The sequence below is a fragment of the Panthera tigris genome, chromosome C1, assembly GCF_018350195.1.
Source record: "Panthera tigris isolate Pti1 chromosome C1, P.tigris_Pti1_mat1.1, whole genome shotgun sequence".
NCBI lineage: Eukaryota > Metazoa > Chordata > Mammalia > Carnivora > Felidae > Panthera > Panthera tigris.
In genome coordinates this window covers 153,194,492-153,211,440 of record NC_056667.1, presented here as the reverse complement: position 1 = coordinate 153,211,440, position 16,949 = coordinate 153,194,492, and the positions used below count along the sequence as shown (strand labels likewise).

The 16,949-nt window shown below is 35.7% G+C and overlaps 1 protein-coding gene across 10 annotated transcripts in view; it reads right to left on the bottom strand.

The window, feature by feature from the left end:
* Positions 1–1,082: 1,082 nt before the first annotated feature.
* LOC102954329 (sodium channel protein type 2 subunit alpha) overlaps positions 1,083–16,949 on the bottom strand; it is an 84,905-nt gene continuing 69,038 nt past the window's right edge. For 5 of the 10 annotated variants that reach the window (XM_042997260.1, XM_042997262.1, XM_042997264.1 and 2 more), the window contains exons 20-26: positions 15,046–15,168; positions 12,486–12,767; positions 11,158–11,211; positions 7,956–8,093; positions 7,484–7,588; positions 3,894–4,164; positions 1,083–2,278 (exon numbers count right to left, since the gene is read on the bottom strand). In XM_042997260.1, the coding sequence (XP_042853194.1) occupies positions 1,083–2,278; positions 3,894–4,164; positions 7,484–7,588; positions 7,956–8,093; positions 11,158–11,211; positions 12,486–12,767; positions 15,046–15,168 (2,169 nt within the window). Of the gene's footprint in view, positions 2,279–3,893; positions 4,165–7,483; positions 7,589–7,955; positions 8,094–11,153; positions 11,212–12,485; positions 12,768–15,045; positions 15,169–16,949 lie in introns of all 10 variants that reach the window. The other 5 variants (XM_042997268.1, XM_042997261.1, XM_042997267.1 and 2 more) reach the window with 2 other exon arrangements.

Here is a 16,949-nt window from a genome sequence, read left to right as displayed (position 1 = left end):
CAGACTTTTATTTTTTTTTAATTGACATATGCTATGTCAACCTTACCAAGAGCAGAAGATGGCTAAACAATACTGCAGGAAAAAGCAGAATCAACTTTATAAAGTGGTGGGGGATGCTTTTTGGTCAATTCAGGTTCTTAAAAGGATTGATAGGATAGTTTTAGTTTATGCCAAAGGACACTTATCAAAAATGTTATAGTCATGCTGCCGGGACTGTGAATGATCATGTGATGGGGTGGGTGTGTCTGTGTGTATACATATATATGTATATACACGCACATATACATATATACATATATACATGTACATATAATGGATTATGTAAAAATAAAACAATTCTTCAATGCTTGTGAATTCTATGGAACATTTACAGGCACATTAAAATTTTTCTGGATGAGATACCTTAAAAACATGAATAGCTATTTAAGCACCTCAAAAATCTAAAAACATCCTGAAACAAGAAGTAAACTCTTTCTTTTTGTGATGAGATTTTTTTTTCACGTGTGAATGAGAAATGCAGCATGCCTTCATTTAAAATATATCCAGTTGTACAATAGAGAAACGTAGAATTCCCTACCTTTAATCCCTCTCCCCAAACATAAACCCATTTACAAAAATAGTCACATATAATAGTAAACAACCTGTGAATTAAAAAAAAAAAAACAGGTGATAAGTTCACAGCATACATTTTGTAAAAATATGGCAGGTGTGGCAGTTAAATCATAAACAGTGGTGACAATTACTATCATCAAGTGTCACGTGTTGAATTTACATAAAAATTTAACTTCCCTCCCCCCTTTAAAGTGGTTCCTATAGTCTGAGTAGCCATTACATCTCTGCTCATCAGCAGTGTCAGCTGGTTGTGAAAACAGAAACCTCCTGTCGATGCTGTTTTTCTGGTTTATTGAGTCCCAGTTTGCTGACCAGAGGTCTCTGTCTTGTTATAGGCACTGACCTTAAGTATACATTTGTAAAAACAGTCAGTTTGGCATAGACCTCCTGTGGGAGTCCTGTTGACACTAATCCATCACCATCACAGGCTGTAAACAATTGATCACAAAATGAAATATTCTTTGTTCCTTTTACTTTTTACTTTCCCTGATATCTTTCCCTTTGTCTTCCTTTTCGGATTTGTCTTTTTCAAATTTTTCTTTTTCCGGTTTGGTGACACTGTCATACGAGGGTGGAGAAGTGGTGGAGGGTGTCACGTCGGTTTTCTCTGGAGTCGAATTCTCATTTAGTTTATCAATGAGGATATCGTCTTTGATAGGTGTTCCTTCGCCTTCTTTGCCTTTGTCTTTCTTATAGATACACGAAACCTTTTTCACTTTTTGCTTCAAGAGGTAGCGTCTATAAGCCCTCTGGATAACAACAGCAGACACCTCCTCTTGCTTGCGTTTCAGAGTGGTCGTGATGGGTTCGTAGGAGACTTTGGAGGGGTTCGATGCCATGAATCGCTCCTCCATCTGTATTCGAAGGGCATCCATCTCTCCACTCTCACCCAAAACACGCTTTGTGAAGGCAAATAAAATGTCGAGGCAGTGGATCCGGTCGCCACTGACCATGGGCAGGTCCATGGCAATAAGCTGGACTTTGTTTGGTTTTGCTATGAGGAGAGGAGGATCTAGGGCAGCTGCAAAATCAGAGAGCTTGGAGAACTCTATAAACTGGGTGGCATCAGGATCGAACTTCTCCCAAACCTCATAGAACATCTCAAAGTCATCCTCACTCAGGGGCTCTGCACTTTCCTCAGTAGCGACACTGAAGTTCTCCAGGATGACAGCGATGTACATGTTCACCACAACTAGAAACGATATGATGATGTAACTGACAAAAAAGAAAATCCCCACAGATGGGTTTCCACAGTCTCCCTTAACAGAGCTTCCAGGGTGATCTTTTTCAGGGTCACAATCTGGAGGTCCACTATTAAGAATAGGTGCTAGCAATCCATCCCAACCAGCAGAGGTGGTAATTTGGAACAGGCAGATCATGCTGTTGCCGAAGGTCTCAAAGTTGAACATGTCATCAATTCCAACTTCCCTCTTAACATACGCAAAGTTGGACATTCCAAAGATGGCGTAGATGAACATGACCAGGAAGAGCAGGAGGCCGATGTTAAACAAGGCGGGAAGGGACATCATCAGAGCAAAGAGCAGAGTGCGGATCCCCTTCGCCCCTTTGATCAGACGCAAGATTCGACCAATCCTGGCGAGACGGATCACTCGGAACAGGGTAGGGGACACGAAGTATTTTTCTATCAGCTCGGCCAGAAACATACCTGTGGAAAATCAAGAAACAATAACAAAAGTAGTGCTATATTTAATAGCCTTGAGTGAAAACTTACATGAATTGGATAATCACTAGTTTTACAAAATGTGGGCATGAGAATTAGATATACACATACACACGCACACACATATATAGACACATGCACATTCTGCATTATTTAGCAAAATGAAACTGGTATATTTGGTGTTATAACATTAATCCCTCTGAAGGCACTCATACAAGGTATTGATACTGAAGGTATCAATGGTCATTTTTCCTAGTTCAAGAGAAGCATCTATCAAAAGAAAGATTCAACCACTGAAGACCTAAAGATGTTACAGAGCATATGGCAACCAAACAAAGAAGTGGATTTATAGTTCTAAAATTCTAGTTCTGGTATTGGCATAAGAACTAATAGACAAGGCTTGTGATTTTGGATCAGGAATATGAGAGATCTTATCCTGAGATGGCTATGATCCATTTTATTTGGAAGGTGGCAGAATGATGGACAGGAGAGAATCCAGGCTTTGCAGCAGACATAACTTGGCACTGAATCCTCTCTCTCTCTCTCTGTTTCTGTCTGTCTGTCTCTCTCTTTTTTTTTTTACACATGACTAGATGGTGATAGTTTCTATCTACTTTTGTTGTTGTTGTTGTTAAACTTAGCACTTACTGGGGCTTTTCTTTGTTCTAGGCATGATACTAAATGCATCAACTTATATCATCTCATTTAATTCTCCCAATAACACTTGAAATATTTTCTGGAAAGTCAGGGTTGGAGAGGTAACTTGTTGTAGGTCACAGAGACAGTAATTAGTGGAAATAGGCGAGCTCCAGGCCAGGTCTGCATGATCCCTGAGTCTTGTCCCTTACTCGCTAAATGACCACCTCACGGCAATGTTGTGATGATCACACAGGATGGAGAATTGTTTTGGTGTTCTAGTCTGTCAGAGAAAGCAGTGTAAATGGTGGAATACTAATTTTTCCCTCTATGTTTTCTCTTCTCTAAGAGGCAGAACCTTGTCTTAAATGTCTTATATTTACTGCCAGCACCTCATTTAATGCCCTATACTTTACTACTCAATGTGTATTGATGACAATGAAGCTGTTTTGGATTTTTGAACAAAATGTCTACTTCTGGAAAAAGAATATTACAAAGCATAGAAAATATCTGAACCCAGAGGTAAGATGAAGCTTATATATATGTGAATATATATAAACACACATACAAACTATTCCAATTATCAATATCCTATCTATGGACTATTTGACTACTTCTAATAATTTTTGTGTGTATGTGTGTGTGAATTATTTATTCAAAGCAATACTTGTCTATATCAACGGAGTGTGATTGAGTACAGGATTGTTATGCCAAGTTCCTGTTATCATCCTGTGAAATGAGACAAGATGATAAATGAAAGCTGCAAAATATAAAATCTTGTTTTTACATATCAGTTCATGCACAGCATGCAACAAGAGAAATGACAAACTGAAGAATGGACGTTAGACTTTTATTTAAGATTTTGGGGGGATAAATGAGAAAGATTAGTGAGAAACATTTTCAAAATTTTAAAACAAATTTTTACTACTAACTTCCTTAATTGAGTAAAAGTACCTCCTCTTACCTACGATAGAGAGAATGACCACCACAAAATCAAAAATATTCCATCCGATGGTGAAATAGTAATAACGAAGAGAGATTAGTTTCAGCACACACTCTCCAGTGAACAAAACAATAAACACCAGATTAATCCAGTACAGAATGTTTGTCATTTCCTGACTCTGGTCATCAGTTTCCACCATCATGGTGACCATGTTGAGGCAGATGAGAATCATGATGCTGATATCAAAGACTTGTTTGGTTACAAAATCAAAGACCATTCCTTGGAATTTGTTCTGGAACAAAGAGTATGTAAAATTCACTTAGGAACATAAAAAAAAAATCAAATTCAACATATCTGGTTTTAACATAGCAATATGAAAATGTAGCTTTTATAAAAACATACCATGCTTATTTAATACTTGGAAGAACATTTTGTATACTGGAATATACAACTTTTTCCAAGTATATTTGTTTTACTTATACTGTTCATGATACCAGATTTTGTAAACTGACTTTAAGAACCACTTACTGTGTTCTCAGTAACCATAACATCACCATGTATATGATAGACAGCCAGCCAATATTTGCCACTATAACACATCTTTGTTATTCCATGTATTGGCACGGGGTATCAAAGTAAACTTTGAAGTACTAATAAACAGCTCTCCAGATTTTTCTCTCATGTTTATTTTTTTCTAGTTTCTGCTTTTATCGTCTTTCCCCAAAGCCAGAGTACCTTAAGGTTCAGCTGGGAAGATGTTTTAAAAAATTATAGTTCAAGAAAAAGGACATATTTAGAACTCCTGGTGAGATGTAATTAAGTTCTGTATTTTATTTAAATGGTATTGTACCAAGATTAATTTCTTAGCTTTGATTACTGATCTATGGTTATGCCAGATTTTAAAATAAGGAAAATCTGGGTGAAATTATATGGGGTAACTCTTGTGAAAGAATAAAATAATCTTTGTAAAAGTTATAGTCCACAATCAGATGTTCAACCTTTGCCCTATTCAGTTTGGACCTTATTTCCAAGCACTGAATGGCTTTATGTCTTGTTTATGAAACTCACCTTACCAGTTCTACTTGTTTGGACCCTGTTTTATACCATTTTGCCTACTTCTGCTTGGTATTTCAAGATTTTGGGGGCTCAAGCCTTGACCTAACTTCCACCAAGCTGTCCTGTACTTTCTTAACTAGAACCACGGATGATCTGTTACCTATACACTTCATAGCTTTCCCAGATTCTGACAAGTCTATCCATCTGGATTCTCTGTACTAGTGTTCTCCCTCTCTGTTGAGAGACATCCATTACTCCCTATGCAAATTCTTGGACATCAACCTCCTGTTTGTAGTATTTTTCTCTTTTCTCTGAACAGGTACCTGGCTTACTGGACTGGACTTCTATTGCTTCAGGTGAGTCTGTCCTTCCAAAGCCTTCTTCAACTTAATAAATGTGTCTAATTCCAGTTCCAAACCTTCCTTCTTAGTTCTTATTTACTGTAGCTTACCTTTCCAAGTCTGGTTATGTTTCTCTTATTTCTACCCTTCTGATATTTCCTATCCCTCTGAATAAAATTTGCAGATTCTACCGTATCATTTTATCTTATCTCCTTGTACTAAAAGAGACTTCCTTCACCCCTTCTCTGGTGACTTTGAATTCAGTTTTAAGTTTTAAGCACTCCGTGTCCTCAGAAAACTTTATGTTTACATTTGTCATAAAATTGATGACACTGTATTGCATATGGTTTGCTCTTATTTATTTGTTTTAGTTATTTCTCCCAGTTGTCTGGAGGCTCTGGAGCAGTGTCATTTTTTCTCGTAGACTTAACACCTACAGTGTAGGAGGTTCACAATTGCTTAAAATTAGAAGGTTTTATCAATAAAAAGCTTAGTTTTCCTGCCCACGTAGCTTTCCAATGGGTCACTTCAACGTATAACTGCAATCCTCAGTCCCTAATTGTTGTCTCCAACTTAAATCCCAGGATGTAGTGTATGCTGTGGGAAGCTATGTAACCCTGGCAGCTTTGTTTGCCAAAGATTTACGTTCTCTCACTTCATCTTGGCCCTTGACGATGATTAGGAATCCTTTCTCCCTCACTTGCTCCAGGATAGTTCCAAACTTCTCAGAAATATCCTATTCTTTTGGTCTCTATTCTTTTTTGGGAGCATCAAAATCAGTGTCAAGAAACTCTTCTACTTCCTTTTGCATTTCATATTATCTTGACTTTTCACATATATCTTTTTATATATGAATCCGTATTTGCTAGAGGACTCATCCCTCTAAAATATGTGACTTTATTCTATATTCCCTCTCTTCACACTCTTCTTCTCCAGAACTCCTGCTTTGTTTCAAAAACCTACCTCTCAGTCTTAAGAAACCTTATTTTGCTACTTCTAAATACTCATTCTTATTCCCGTCTTTTTTTGATTGCCAGATTCTGCAAGCTAGCATCTCTGATTTTTTTTTTTCTCCATGCATGTCCCTTCTTCATACCTTGCATGACACTAGTCATCCAGTGTGTATGGTAGAAACTCATAAGTTCTCTTTGTTGGGTTCTTCTTTGCTTCCCATATTCAATTAATAGACAAACTTTGTAATTGTACTCTAGTGACAGCTCACAAATCCATCCACTTTAATTCATCTCCACATGACTCTGGTTCAGGCTACCTATCATCGCTACCTATCATACCCTATCACCATCTATCAGTCAGCTCCAGAACAAATCTAATAAGCATACACATTGCCCCTGCCAATACTGGTTGAGTTATCTTCACAAAACTGAAAACGACCAGGTCCCCTTCAATCTCTTCCAGTTGCTCTAAGGATAAAGGCAACTTTTGAACATAACATACAAAGCTCAGAAAAGTCTGTGTGCCCTAACTTCTTTCTCAACACATTCCAATAAGCCCCCACTCTCTACATCCCAGCCTCACTGGCCTTCCTACTTCAAGGCCTTCACACATGCACTGCCCTTCTGTTAAAGGGCTCTTTTCTTCCAGACAGTAATTCCCTGCAGCAACCAAGCAGCTACTGGCATATAATATACAATTGGAAGAGCCATAAAAATTCAGAATGATGTCATCAGATTTAGAAGCAAGATGGTAGGGGAAATATGAAATATTTTTAAAACCAGGAAAAACAAAACCTGCGACTTATTTCATAATGATTCCAATCAATCCGCAGAGTTGGACAGAAAATGTGGCAAATCTGAGATGTACCGATTATTCCAATTCATCCCCACCACGCTCTGTGAACATTCAGTATTTCCACACAGTGTATGTATGGATATGTTTTCTTCTCTACATTATTAGATACTCCTCAGTGACATCAATTCTATGTAATACTATTGGCATGTAAGTCTGAAATATTTTATTTACATGTACTTTATATGTTTATATATAATACGTAATTTGTGCATTATATTATATATAATATATATACACTTAGACTATTACACATATACTTAGGCTATTTAGGCTAGCTGCTAGTCACATTGCTAAGATAGAAATTTTGTTTTGTAAATTCACAAAAGTACTAGTATCTAGCAATTTGGGCTGTGTAAGTTGTAAATAACATAGATCTTGATGGGAATGAAAGTATGTTATTCTTACAGCAGGGCGAGGGATGGGTTTTTGTGGTTTCTTTGAACCCAGTTTTTTCATTGCATTGTAGTATTTCTTCTGCTCTTCTGTCATAAAAATGTCTTGACCTCCAAAGTAAAGAAATGAAAGCAAAACTTGTTAAAATCATGTTCTTTGCTAGTTATAAAATCTACCTCAGAAATTGTGTGAAATCGCTTCCACTTGCTATTCTAATGTTGCCAATATCTGTATTTACAGAGATGCACATATTCAATCTTTAAAGTATTCTGTATTAATCAGTCATATTTCTATACTGAAAATATCAATACATGCTATCTGAATTAGCAATTACTTAAAAACTCACAATTGATTAAATATCTCAAGGTAATTTCAGAATTTTATATTCCTTCTTTTTTGCTGATTACATTTTAGACCCTAAAAGAACTAGTGTGACATGTTTAGTTCACATTTTAGAATAAAGAGGAAGTTTTAGTATACTTATCTTCTTTTTCTGTTGGTTGAAGTTATCTATGATGACACCAATGAAAAGATTCAGGGTAAAGAACGAACCAAAAATAATAAAGATGACAAAATAAAGGTACATGTACAGATTGTCTTCATACTTGGGTTGTAATTCTACCTACAAAATATTAAGGAATGGTAACTATTAGAACCACTACTTGTTTTATAAAAGGGACATCAGCAAATTTTCAATTCTCAAAGCATGTCTCAATTGCTGGGAATAAAAAAAAAGGGCAAACATTAAAGAGATTTTAAGAAACATCAAATCTAACATGCTTATTGAAGAGTCCTACAAGACTGTTCACTGATTTGACAAAGTAAAACAACTCATAGAAAAGTCTGGATAATTAAAATTCACTTCACCCAGTAAGTTTCTAGATTATGAATGCACTTTCCCCAAAGTCCCCCAGTAGGGCATGCAGAGTGAGGATTTCCTCTTCCTGCAAAAGAGATGTTTGAGTCACACTATTTTGTGTTAAAACCTTTAAGATTTATTCTCTCTAATTCAGTTTTTTCATCTGTAAAATGGAAATAATAGAATCTTAACCTCACAGGGTAGTTGAAAATGTTAAATATATTAATATATGAAAAGGGCTTAAAAAAAACCAGTGCCTGGCCAGTAGTAATAACTGAGTGCAAAGGTTTGATTTCTATTACACATTTCTTTTCATAGGCTAGAGTTATTATTGTATGTGTGGATATGGGTTCATCTGTTGGATCATTCCTTCTTGAAAATAAGTGTATAGATTCATCCTACTCAGTAGGCTTTAGGCACAGTTTCTGTAACAATGATACCCTCTCTTGTCCAGCACACTTTTGGTAAAAAAAAAAAAAAAAAAAAAAAAAAAAGAGTGACAGTTGGCTTGAGCATTGACTATAATCTATAGCTCAGGTCATACAGGATATTGGTCTAACCAACTCAGTTAACCAGTCCCAGGTGATAATGGATACAGGGAATGTATCATTGTGTCATGAAAGCAATGTAGAGGGTAACGGCCCACTTGATATATTTTTCTAATAAAATAGAGTAAAATGGAAAATATTAGAAGTATTGTAAAAGTACATATTCTTTGATGAGACTTTTATTTCATTTATGTGTGTAGATAGCAAACAGTGATAGAAAATGATACATTTAAATGTTTTTAAATTAAATACTATATATACAGAAAAGTGCATAGCACATAAGGGTAAAATGTAGTAATAAATTGTTACAAAGTGAATGTCACAGTGCAGGACATCGTCAAGAATTCAGAAACCCTTGGTGTATCCTTCCCAAATATAAACTCTATAATCCCTACTAAAGGCAATCATTATCCTTTTATGGTAATTATTTCCATGCTTTTTCTTAGAGTTAACATCTAAGTGAGCATTCTTGAACAGTAAGATTAGTTTTGTCTATATTTTGTCTAGTGGACACATTTGCATAACTCTGTTTTATGTATATATTTTTAAAAAATTTATTTTTAAGTTATCTCTACATCCAATGTAGGGCTTGAACTCATGACCTGAAGTCAAGAGTTACATACTCTACCGATGGGGCCAGTCAGGCACCCCAACTTTGTTATATTTTTAAGATTCATCCATGGTGTTGCATATGCTGTATTTGTATATCATTTCACCACTGTATAATATTTAATTATTTGTCCATTTCTACTACTTTTGAGTTGTTACCAGTTTTTGCTAGACCAAAAAGTTACGTTCATTCTTGTACATAGATTCTGCTATGCATGCACAAAAGTGTAGGATATATTGCTAAAAATGAAACTGCAAGGTTAAAGAATACCTTGAATTTTATTAAATAATGTGATAATGCTCAACTTTTTAAAATAAATATTTATCTATTTTTTCCCGGTAGCATTAAAAGTTCTTATTGTTCTTTATTCTTGACAATACTTGGTATTGTCATAATTTTTAATATTGCCAATTAGGCAATAATGTCACATTTTGGGTTAAATCTGCATTTCTCTGATGACTACTGAGAATAAGAGCAAGCAACTTTTCTTAATTTTGATGTCCACTTGGATTTCATCATTTGTAAAATGCTTAAATGCTGAGGAGTTATGTAGCAGACACTGTCTTCTAAGTTACTAAGGAAGAAACTGAAAGTAAGTTGCATATCAACCTGTTGATAAGGAAGGTGGAGAGAACTTTAAATGAATTAATCAAAACAAGTAGGAAACTACTGTAGAAGAAAGTGGTTATGAGCTCATGCTTGTGGTCAGAGTTCAAAAACATATAACCGCTTAATGCATTGAGCCTCTTTGCTTCAGTAGTGAAATGAAGTTAATGTCAACCACACAATAACATTGTTACTTAAGATTCAATGTGATAGTATAATAAAGCCCTTAGCTGAGGGAGTAGTAATACATAATTAATTATTATTATTATTATTGTTATTATTATTCAAAAGAGCACATAACTGGGATTCTTGATACAGAGATACAATGCTGTGCTTTTAGTTCTTGTGCTCTCTCTCTTTTTTTAATAAGGTGAAAAAAACCCCACAGGAGTTCTTTCTCAGTTACCACCTGGTTATTGGTGCTAGGGAAGTAACATTTTGAGTTTAATTGCTATGTTCCGGCAATATACCAGAAGGCAATCTCTTTTTTCCAAAATATGATTTCCTTTCTCCTTGTTAAGCAGTAAAAAATTAATGAAAAGTGTACACAAAATTTCAAAAGTGTTGAGGTGTGTAAAGTAGATTGTGAAGGCCCCTGCCTTCTACCACAAAAATCTCACATCCCAGAGAGAAACACTAAAGTTTTGTTTGTTTTGATTTGTTTTGTTTTTCCACCATTAGATTCTTCTATTACAAGGAAGATAAAAAGATGGAGGAAATCTGTGACAGACAAAGGAAGTGCGTTCTTTGTTAAGAGCTTCTAATGCACAAATGGCCAGAACTATCGGGGCCAAAAATAAATTGTCTCAGTTTGCAAAATCAACAAGTTTTTAAGTGCTGGGTGTCATGCTAGATATAGAAAAGACGTGTTAAAAGATTTACAGTGAGTAGAAAAAACATTCAAATCAATTTTTGGAAGAAATAATGCAAGGTTGAATATTTTATTTTTGTAAAATAGATGTTTTCTATAAATTGACTCATTGTTTTATTTACCAGTAAATTACAACACTGTGGAAATATTCACTGGATCAAATTAAACAATTTTTCCTCTAAACAGACTTACGTTTCGTGAATCAACAGCTGCATACATGATATCCATCCATCCCTTAAATGTGGCCTGTAAAAAAGTCAGACCACTTAGTTTTTCTCCCCCACAAATGATAATTTTAGAAAAGAAAGTTAAGTATCGGATTGACCAAGATTCATTCAAAAACAGGTATACAAAATAGTTTGGGGTTAGTATTTAAACTCTGGTCAAAGTTTGTAATATCATAGAAAATACTTCAAATTTATGTTCTTCTATAAACCTATAATTAAGCCATGACAGATTATAACAATGTGCTATCATAAAAGCAATTATCAACAACCTTTGACTCTGATATGCCCATGAGAATACAACATAAAATTTGATAAAATAATTTGGTGTATATGATACTAGCATCAGACAAGATGAAAAATATGCTGCATTGCTTGATTGTAATGCTTTCCATTCTACTTATTCTCTTCTAAATGGTATTCTCACCGATCACAAATCATGATGCTTTATTCTCGAAAATCTACTTATTGTTGATTATACTATTTTAAGACAATTATTCCATAAAACAAAGTAATTTCCTAGTCGGAAAGCAAATACATTCAGCTGCAATGCACTCTTTTAAATATTTATGGTTTTTTTGCAGACATAGCAAACCTGAAAACAAAAATCTTATACATTTTTTTTCAGTTTCTTAGAGCCACAGAATCTGTTCTTCCCCCTAATATTCATACAGTGTTGGGTATCATGCAGGTGGATCAGCTCAGGGAGTGGTCGGTTGAGAAGCGGGATAGATTGTCTACGAATTTATAACAGATATAATGAACTTGATAGGAAGATTTTTATTTGCAGGAGAGCAATCTCCCTATCTGAAGGAGTTCAAGCAGCAGGCAGGAAAGGTGGGAATTGGTGTGACAGATGTTAAGGTGGGGTAGCTTGGTTGTGGTGGTGGTGAAGGTTAAGTGGGTGAAGACTTGATGAGGGTTTGGTACTGTCTGGTGGCCAAGGAGTACAGAGATCTACCACTCCTCCTCTTACCCACATACGCGTTTCCAACCCCACCCTAGGGCCACTGCCTCTACTTTGCTCAGAGTAGGGGTGGGGTAAAACAGTGGGAACCTACATAACAATGTCAGTAACAAGGGACTGGTTCTAGGGTACCTAATGCATAGTCTGAAAGACTGTAAACTTTGTAGAGCTTTCCAGTTTCCAACATGGTGCAGAAAAGTTAGTTCAGCAATGATTAGAAAGAATCTAGGCAGACGGGCTTGAGAAATACGTTTTTGGAAATATTGAGGGGGGAGGTTTCAAACTCATGTTAATAAGACATCACAGAGAATAATAAAGTGGTTACTTACTACTTGAAGCAGAGAAAGATATCCAAGTCCTACATTATCAAAGTTTACTTTCACATTTTTCCACCTGGCAGTTTGATTGCTCTCTATGAGGGCTTTACATTCGCTGTAGTTGTTGACCACACTTACATCAAACATCTCTCCAGTGGTGTAGTTAATACAATGATAAAACTTGCCAGCAAAGAGATTCACTCCCATGATACTGAATATGAGCCAAAAGATCAGACAAACCAGAAGTACATTCATTATGGATGGAATGGCTCCTAAAAGAGCATTGACAACAACCTGGCACAGAAACGAGAAGGGAAAACAAGTGGAAAGTCAACAGCCGTTTTAAACACTATTCAAAGAACAGCATTCAAATGAAAGAAAAGATATCTGTTCTTAAAGTTAAATATTGGGCAGAAACTATCTGCAGTATCTGGCAGCTCCAGTAAGAAAAAAAAAACAAAAAACTTTACAATTACAGTTCAGAATAGTATAAAATACATTTTATATTGTAGGAATGCTTTCTCAAGAGGTAAGAACATACACATGGCACATTTTCATCAAAGAATGGAACTAATTCTAAGTGGAGAGAATAATTAGGGGTGCAAATAATGATGTGGCTGTAAAAGCAGGGTCACCATGTGGATATCACAATTTCTAAAAATTTGCAAACCATAACATTTATTATCCACAATTTGAAAGTAAAGGAGAACAGCACGTGAGGGTCATTTTCCAGGGCAAAAGGGAACACTAATAATAATTATTCTGGGAACACAAGTATAAGCCAGGACTGTCCCAAGCAGTGTAGTCTAGGTTCTCCCTACACATGCAAACTTTGGAGCAGAGATTTAAACATGGAAATTGATCATGTGATGGGGAGAAAAGGGTTTGGAGGGCAGGAGATCTGTGGGCCGGTTTACATCACAAATTAGCTGTGCACCTTTGGGCAAGTTATTTCATTTTTCTGATCCTCCTTTGGGGAATCCCTTTCAGAAGAAAATTCTCATAAAACACTGCAATTTGATCCCAAGGTCTTCACTGAATGGTTTTGTTCCTTGCAGCTTTCTCAATTAACTAGGACTTCCAGGAAACGTTTTTCAGCACTTTTTAAAATTATCCCTCAAGGAAATATTCAGCAAAATATCTTTTTCTGTGCAAGTGCACCTAACCTACACCAGAAATAAACTTTATCGATGAACAGACATGTAAAATATGAGAAATACATGCATTAACCTTCCTCAAATGCTTTATGGTATAAAAAGTACATACGTACATACATATAAATATATGAGTAAAGGTATCTTACAACAACAATACCAAATGAGTACTTGGCAAAAGGCACAATTCATCTGCAAATTGGCACCTGGAACCTAGTCAGTAAAGGACAATATTTTAATGTGTTTTTAAATGAAAGTAGCTTTAAAAGAACTTAATACAGTACTAAGTTACTACTAGAATTTCAACTCTCTAATAATTCAGAGGGACTTGTGGACTTGACAGTTCATTTTTAAGTTCACTACAAGGAATGCTCTGCAAATGTGAGGAGATGATACTGGTTACAAGACTTAAAACACACACACGCAGGCGCACACACACACACACACACTCACAAAACTGGATAGCAAAGAAATAACACACGTGTTTTCCAAGACAGATGTATGGAAGGACTATCTATGCAAATTTGATATAGAAAATATGAAAAATTATTTTAGTACTGACAGTTTGATTCTCCTTCTTAAATTAAAACTACTACTGATTTTAAATTGGTAAAGTGAAAATAATTTAACAGCTAACCATTCCTTTCTATGCAACCATGCGCACACCAACACACAAGCACGCACACTTACACACATCATTCATTTCTGGTTATGTCTGAGACATTAATAGGAAGTCCCAAGTAACTATTTCCAAATATCAGAAAAAGCGTCATTTTCTAAGAGTTTCTTTTGGAATAGCTAAATCCACAGAGACAGGGCGTCATCATTTCCTCCGTGCTGAGGGTGTGTGTTCTCAGGTTACGTACCCGGGGGATGACAAATGGCAACACAAATTCCTCCTTGTCCCTGTGTACCACCTTTCTAAATGACTGTTAGATTTCCACAGCTGGCCTACTTTTTAGCCACCTCAGCCTGTGTTTGAAAGCTAAAGGGCCAGATTCAGATTTTAAAAGACTCACAACACATCATAGGAGCAATGAAGAAATGAGGAATTCTTTGGTGGTTTTAAATTACAGTCAGTGGAATTTCCTGCACATTTACAAATGGAATGAACATAACTAATCTTGTCTCACATTTGAAGTCTATGCAACATGATTGAGATTTCCCACAGAGTGAAAAATCTACTTAGAAGCGGTCTAATTGTTTCTAATTAGAAGGAATCACTTAGGCATTCTATTATGTGAGTGTCTCCAACAGTGTCAAGTTTATGGACATCTGACAAATTTTATTGATCAACTGGTTACATCAGTATGGATGTATAAGACATAAAGTCTCCATGGATTTGTCATTTCTGAGGTAGAAAATGTCAGTCTGTTCTCAATTATAATTCCAGCAATTTCTAAAGCAGTGGCTCTTACCCTCATTCCTTCAAACCGGGATAAGGCTCTCAATGGCCTCAGAGCTCTTAGTGTTCTGAGGGATTTGATGGCACCAAGTTCTGAGTAACCCAAGGCATTTGCAGTCAGGCTAACCAATGAGACCTATACAGAGAAAGCAACACAGTTTTCTTATTTATAGACAAAAATGCTTACCCAGTTCAATCTTGCTCTGTGCAATAAACCAGTAGTTCTCAACCTCTAGTGAGTATCAAAATCACCTGGAGGGCTTGCTGAAAACACAGATTGCTGGCAGGCAGAGTCTGATTCAGCAGATTTGGGGTAGGGCCTGAGAATGTGCATTTCTTCAAGTTCCCAGGTAAGGCTAAAGATACTGGTCTGTCAGCCATACTTTGAGAACCACTGCCATAAACTTATGAGAAAGAAGAAGCTATACATGTTCTCTTTTCAAGATTCTTGACAAGAACGGTTTTTTTTAATCAAATGTAAAACAAGAAACAGAATACCACAGAAGTGCAATCTTCATCTACAGATCTGTAAAATTCTATTTAGCACACCCGCAAGGAAGAAGGTTAAAACAGTGCAAGTACACAGGTGAAGTATGTAAACCACTGGTGAATCTGAGCACAAACACACTCAGAAAGATCTAGGCCTCTAAATAGTGGCTTTGTCTTTGTGTCAACTTCATTACGAGGGCATAAAACCATTAATTATGTCAAATTAAAATAATTAACTAAAAAAAGAAAAATTGAGATTTCAGGGGGTGCCTGCCATGGCTCATTTGGTTAAGCATCTGACTTTTGATCTCAGCTCAGGTCATGATCTCATGGTTTGTGGGTTCAAGCCCCATCTCGGGCTCTGCACTGACAGGATTCTCTCTCCCTCTCTCTCTGCCCCTCCTGCTCCCTCCCTCAAAATAAATAAATAAACTTTAAAAAATAAAAATAAAAATAACCCTCTTAAAAAATTGAGATTTTAGTATGACTAATTAGAAATTGCCAGAACAATATTTTTTGGGTCATTTATACAGACAATTAATGTAGTTGATAGAAGTTCTAAAATCTCAACTAAAAAGGAAAAGAACAACTCTTATTGGTGGCACAGAAATGTCTGATTTCCTTTGAAAGTACATAGAAAACTCATTAAAACTACATAATCTAAGAAAAAGTATTTTTTCTAAATGGCACTTGAATTTCAAAAGCAATAAATAAAAATAGATGTGTAATATAACTTTTAAGAGCATAGTGTAAATGGTATTTGAAAAAAATATTTTTTTAAAAAATAAATGAAGTACACAGAAAATTTTTCCAACAAAACTTCCTCGAAGTAATTTGGCACATGAAATGTGAAATAACAAAACCTCTAAATTTGGCAAAAATTGAGCTACAAAAATTTATCTTAAGTGGTTTATATACTTTTCCTAAAATCTAAACTTTTAGCCTTTGTGAGCCCTCTCTTCACAGATAATTGAAAACTAAAGTTACTGAATTGTCATTCGTTGTGAAGATTTTCTGCATATAAAATATGAGGCCCTGGACTACTTAATCTTCCCTGAAGACAGAATCCAAAAGAAATAAGCATAAATTAAAGAATGAAAGGTAAAAGTAGGGCATAAGAAAAAAATTCTGAACAGGGACAATATGTATTGGCTAATTAAAAGAAATGGTAAATTACCCAATTTTATGTGACTTGTGTAGCGAAATGTGAGAAGGAGATACATTCAGGCTTTCTCATCTTTCTGGAGCAATCTCCTAATTGGTCTTTTGGCCTCTAAATTATCCCCTTTCTATTCAATCATGCACTACCCCACCACACTTCTCTCTCTAGTAGAGCAAGCTTTTTGTGTTATTTTCCATAGATAATGCTTTATGGGCTTCCGTATCTCTTTGGATGGCATCTCAGATACTTTAAACACTTCTCAAACT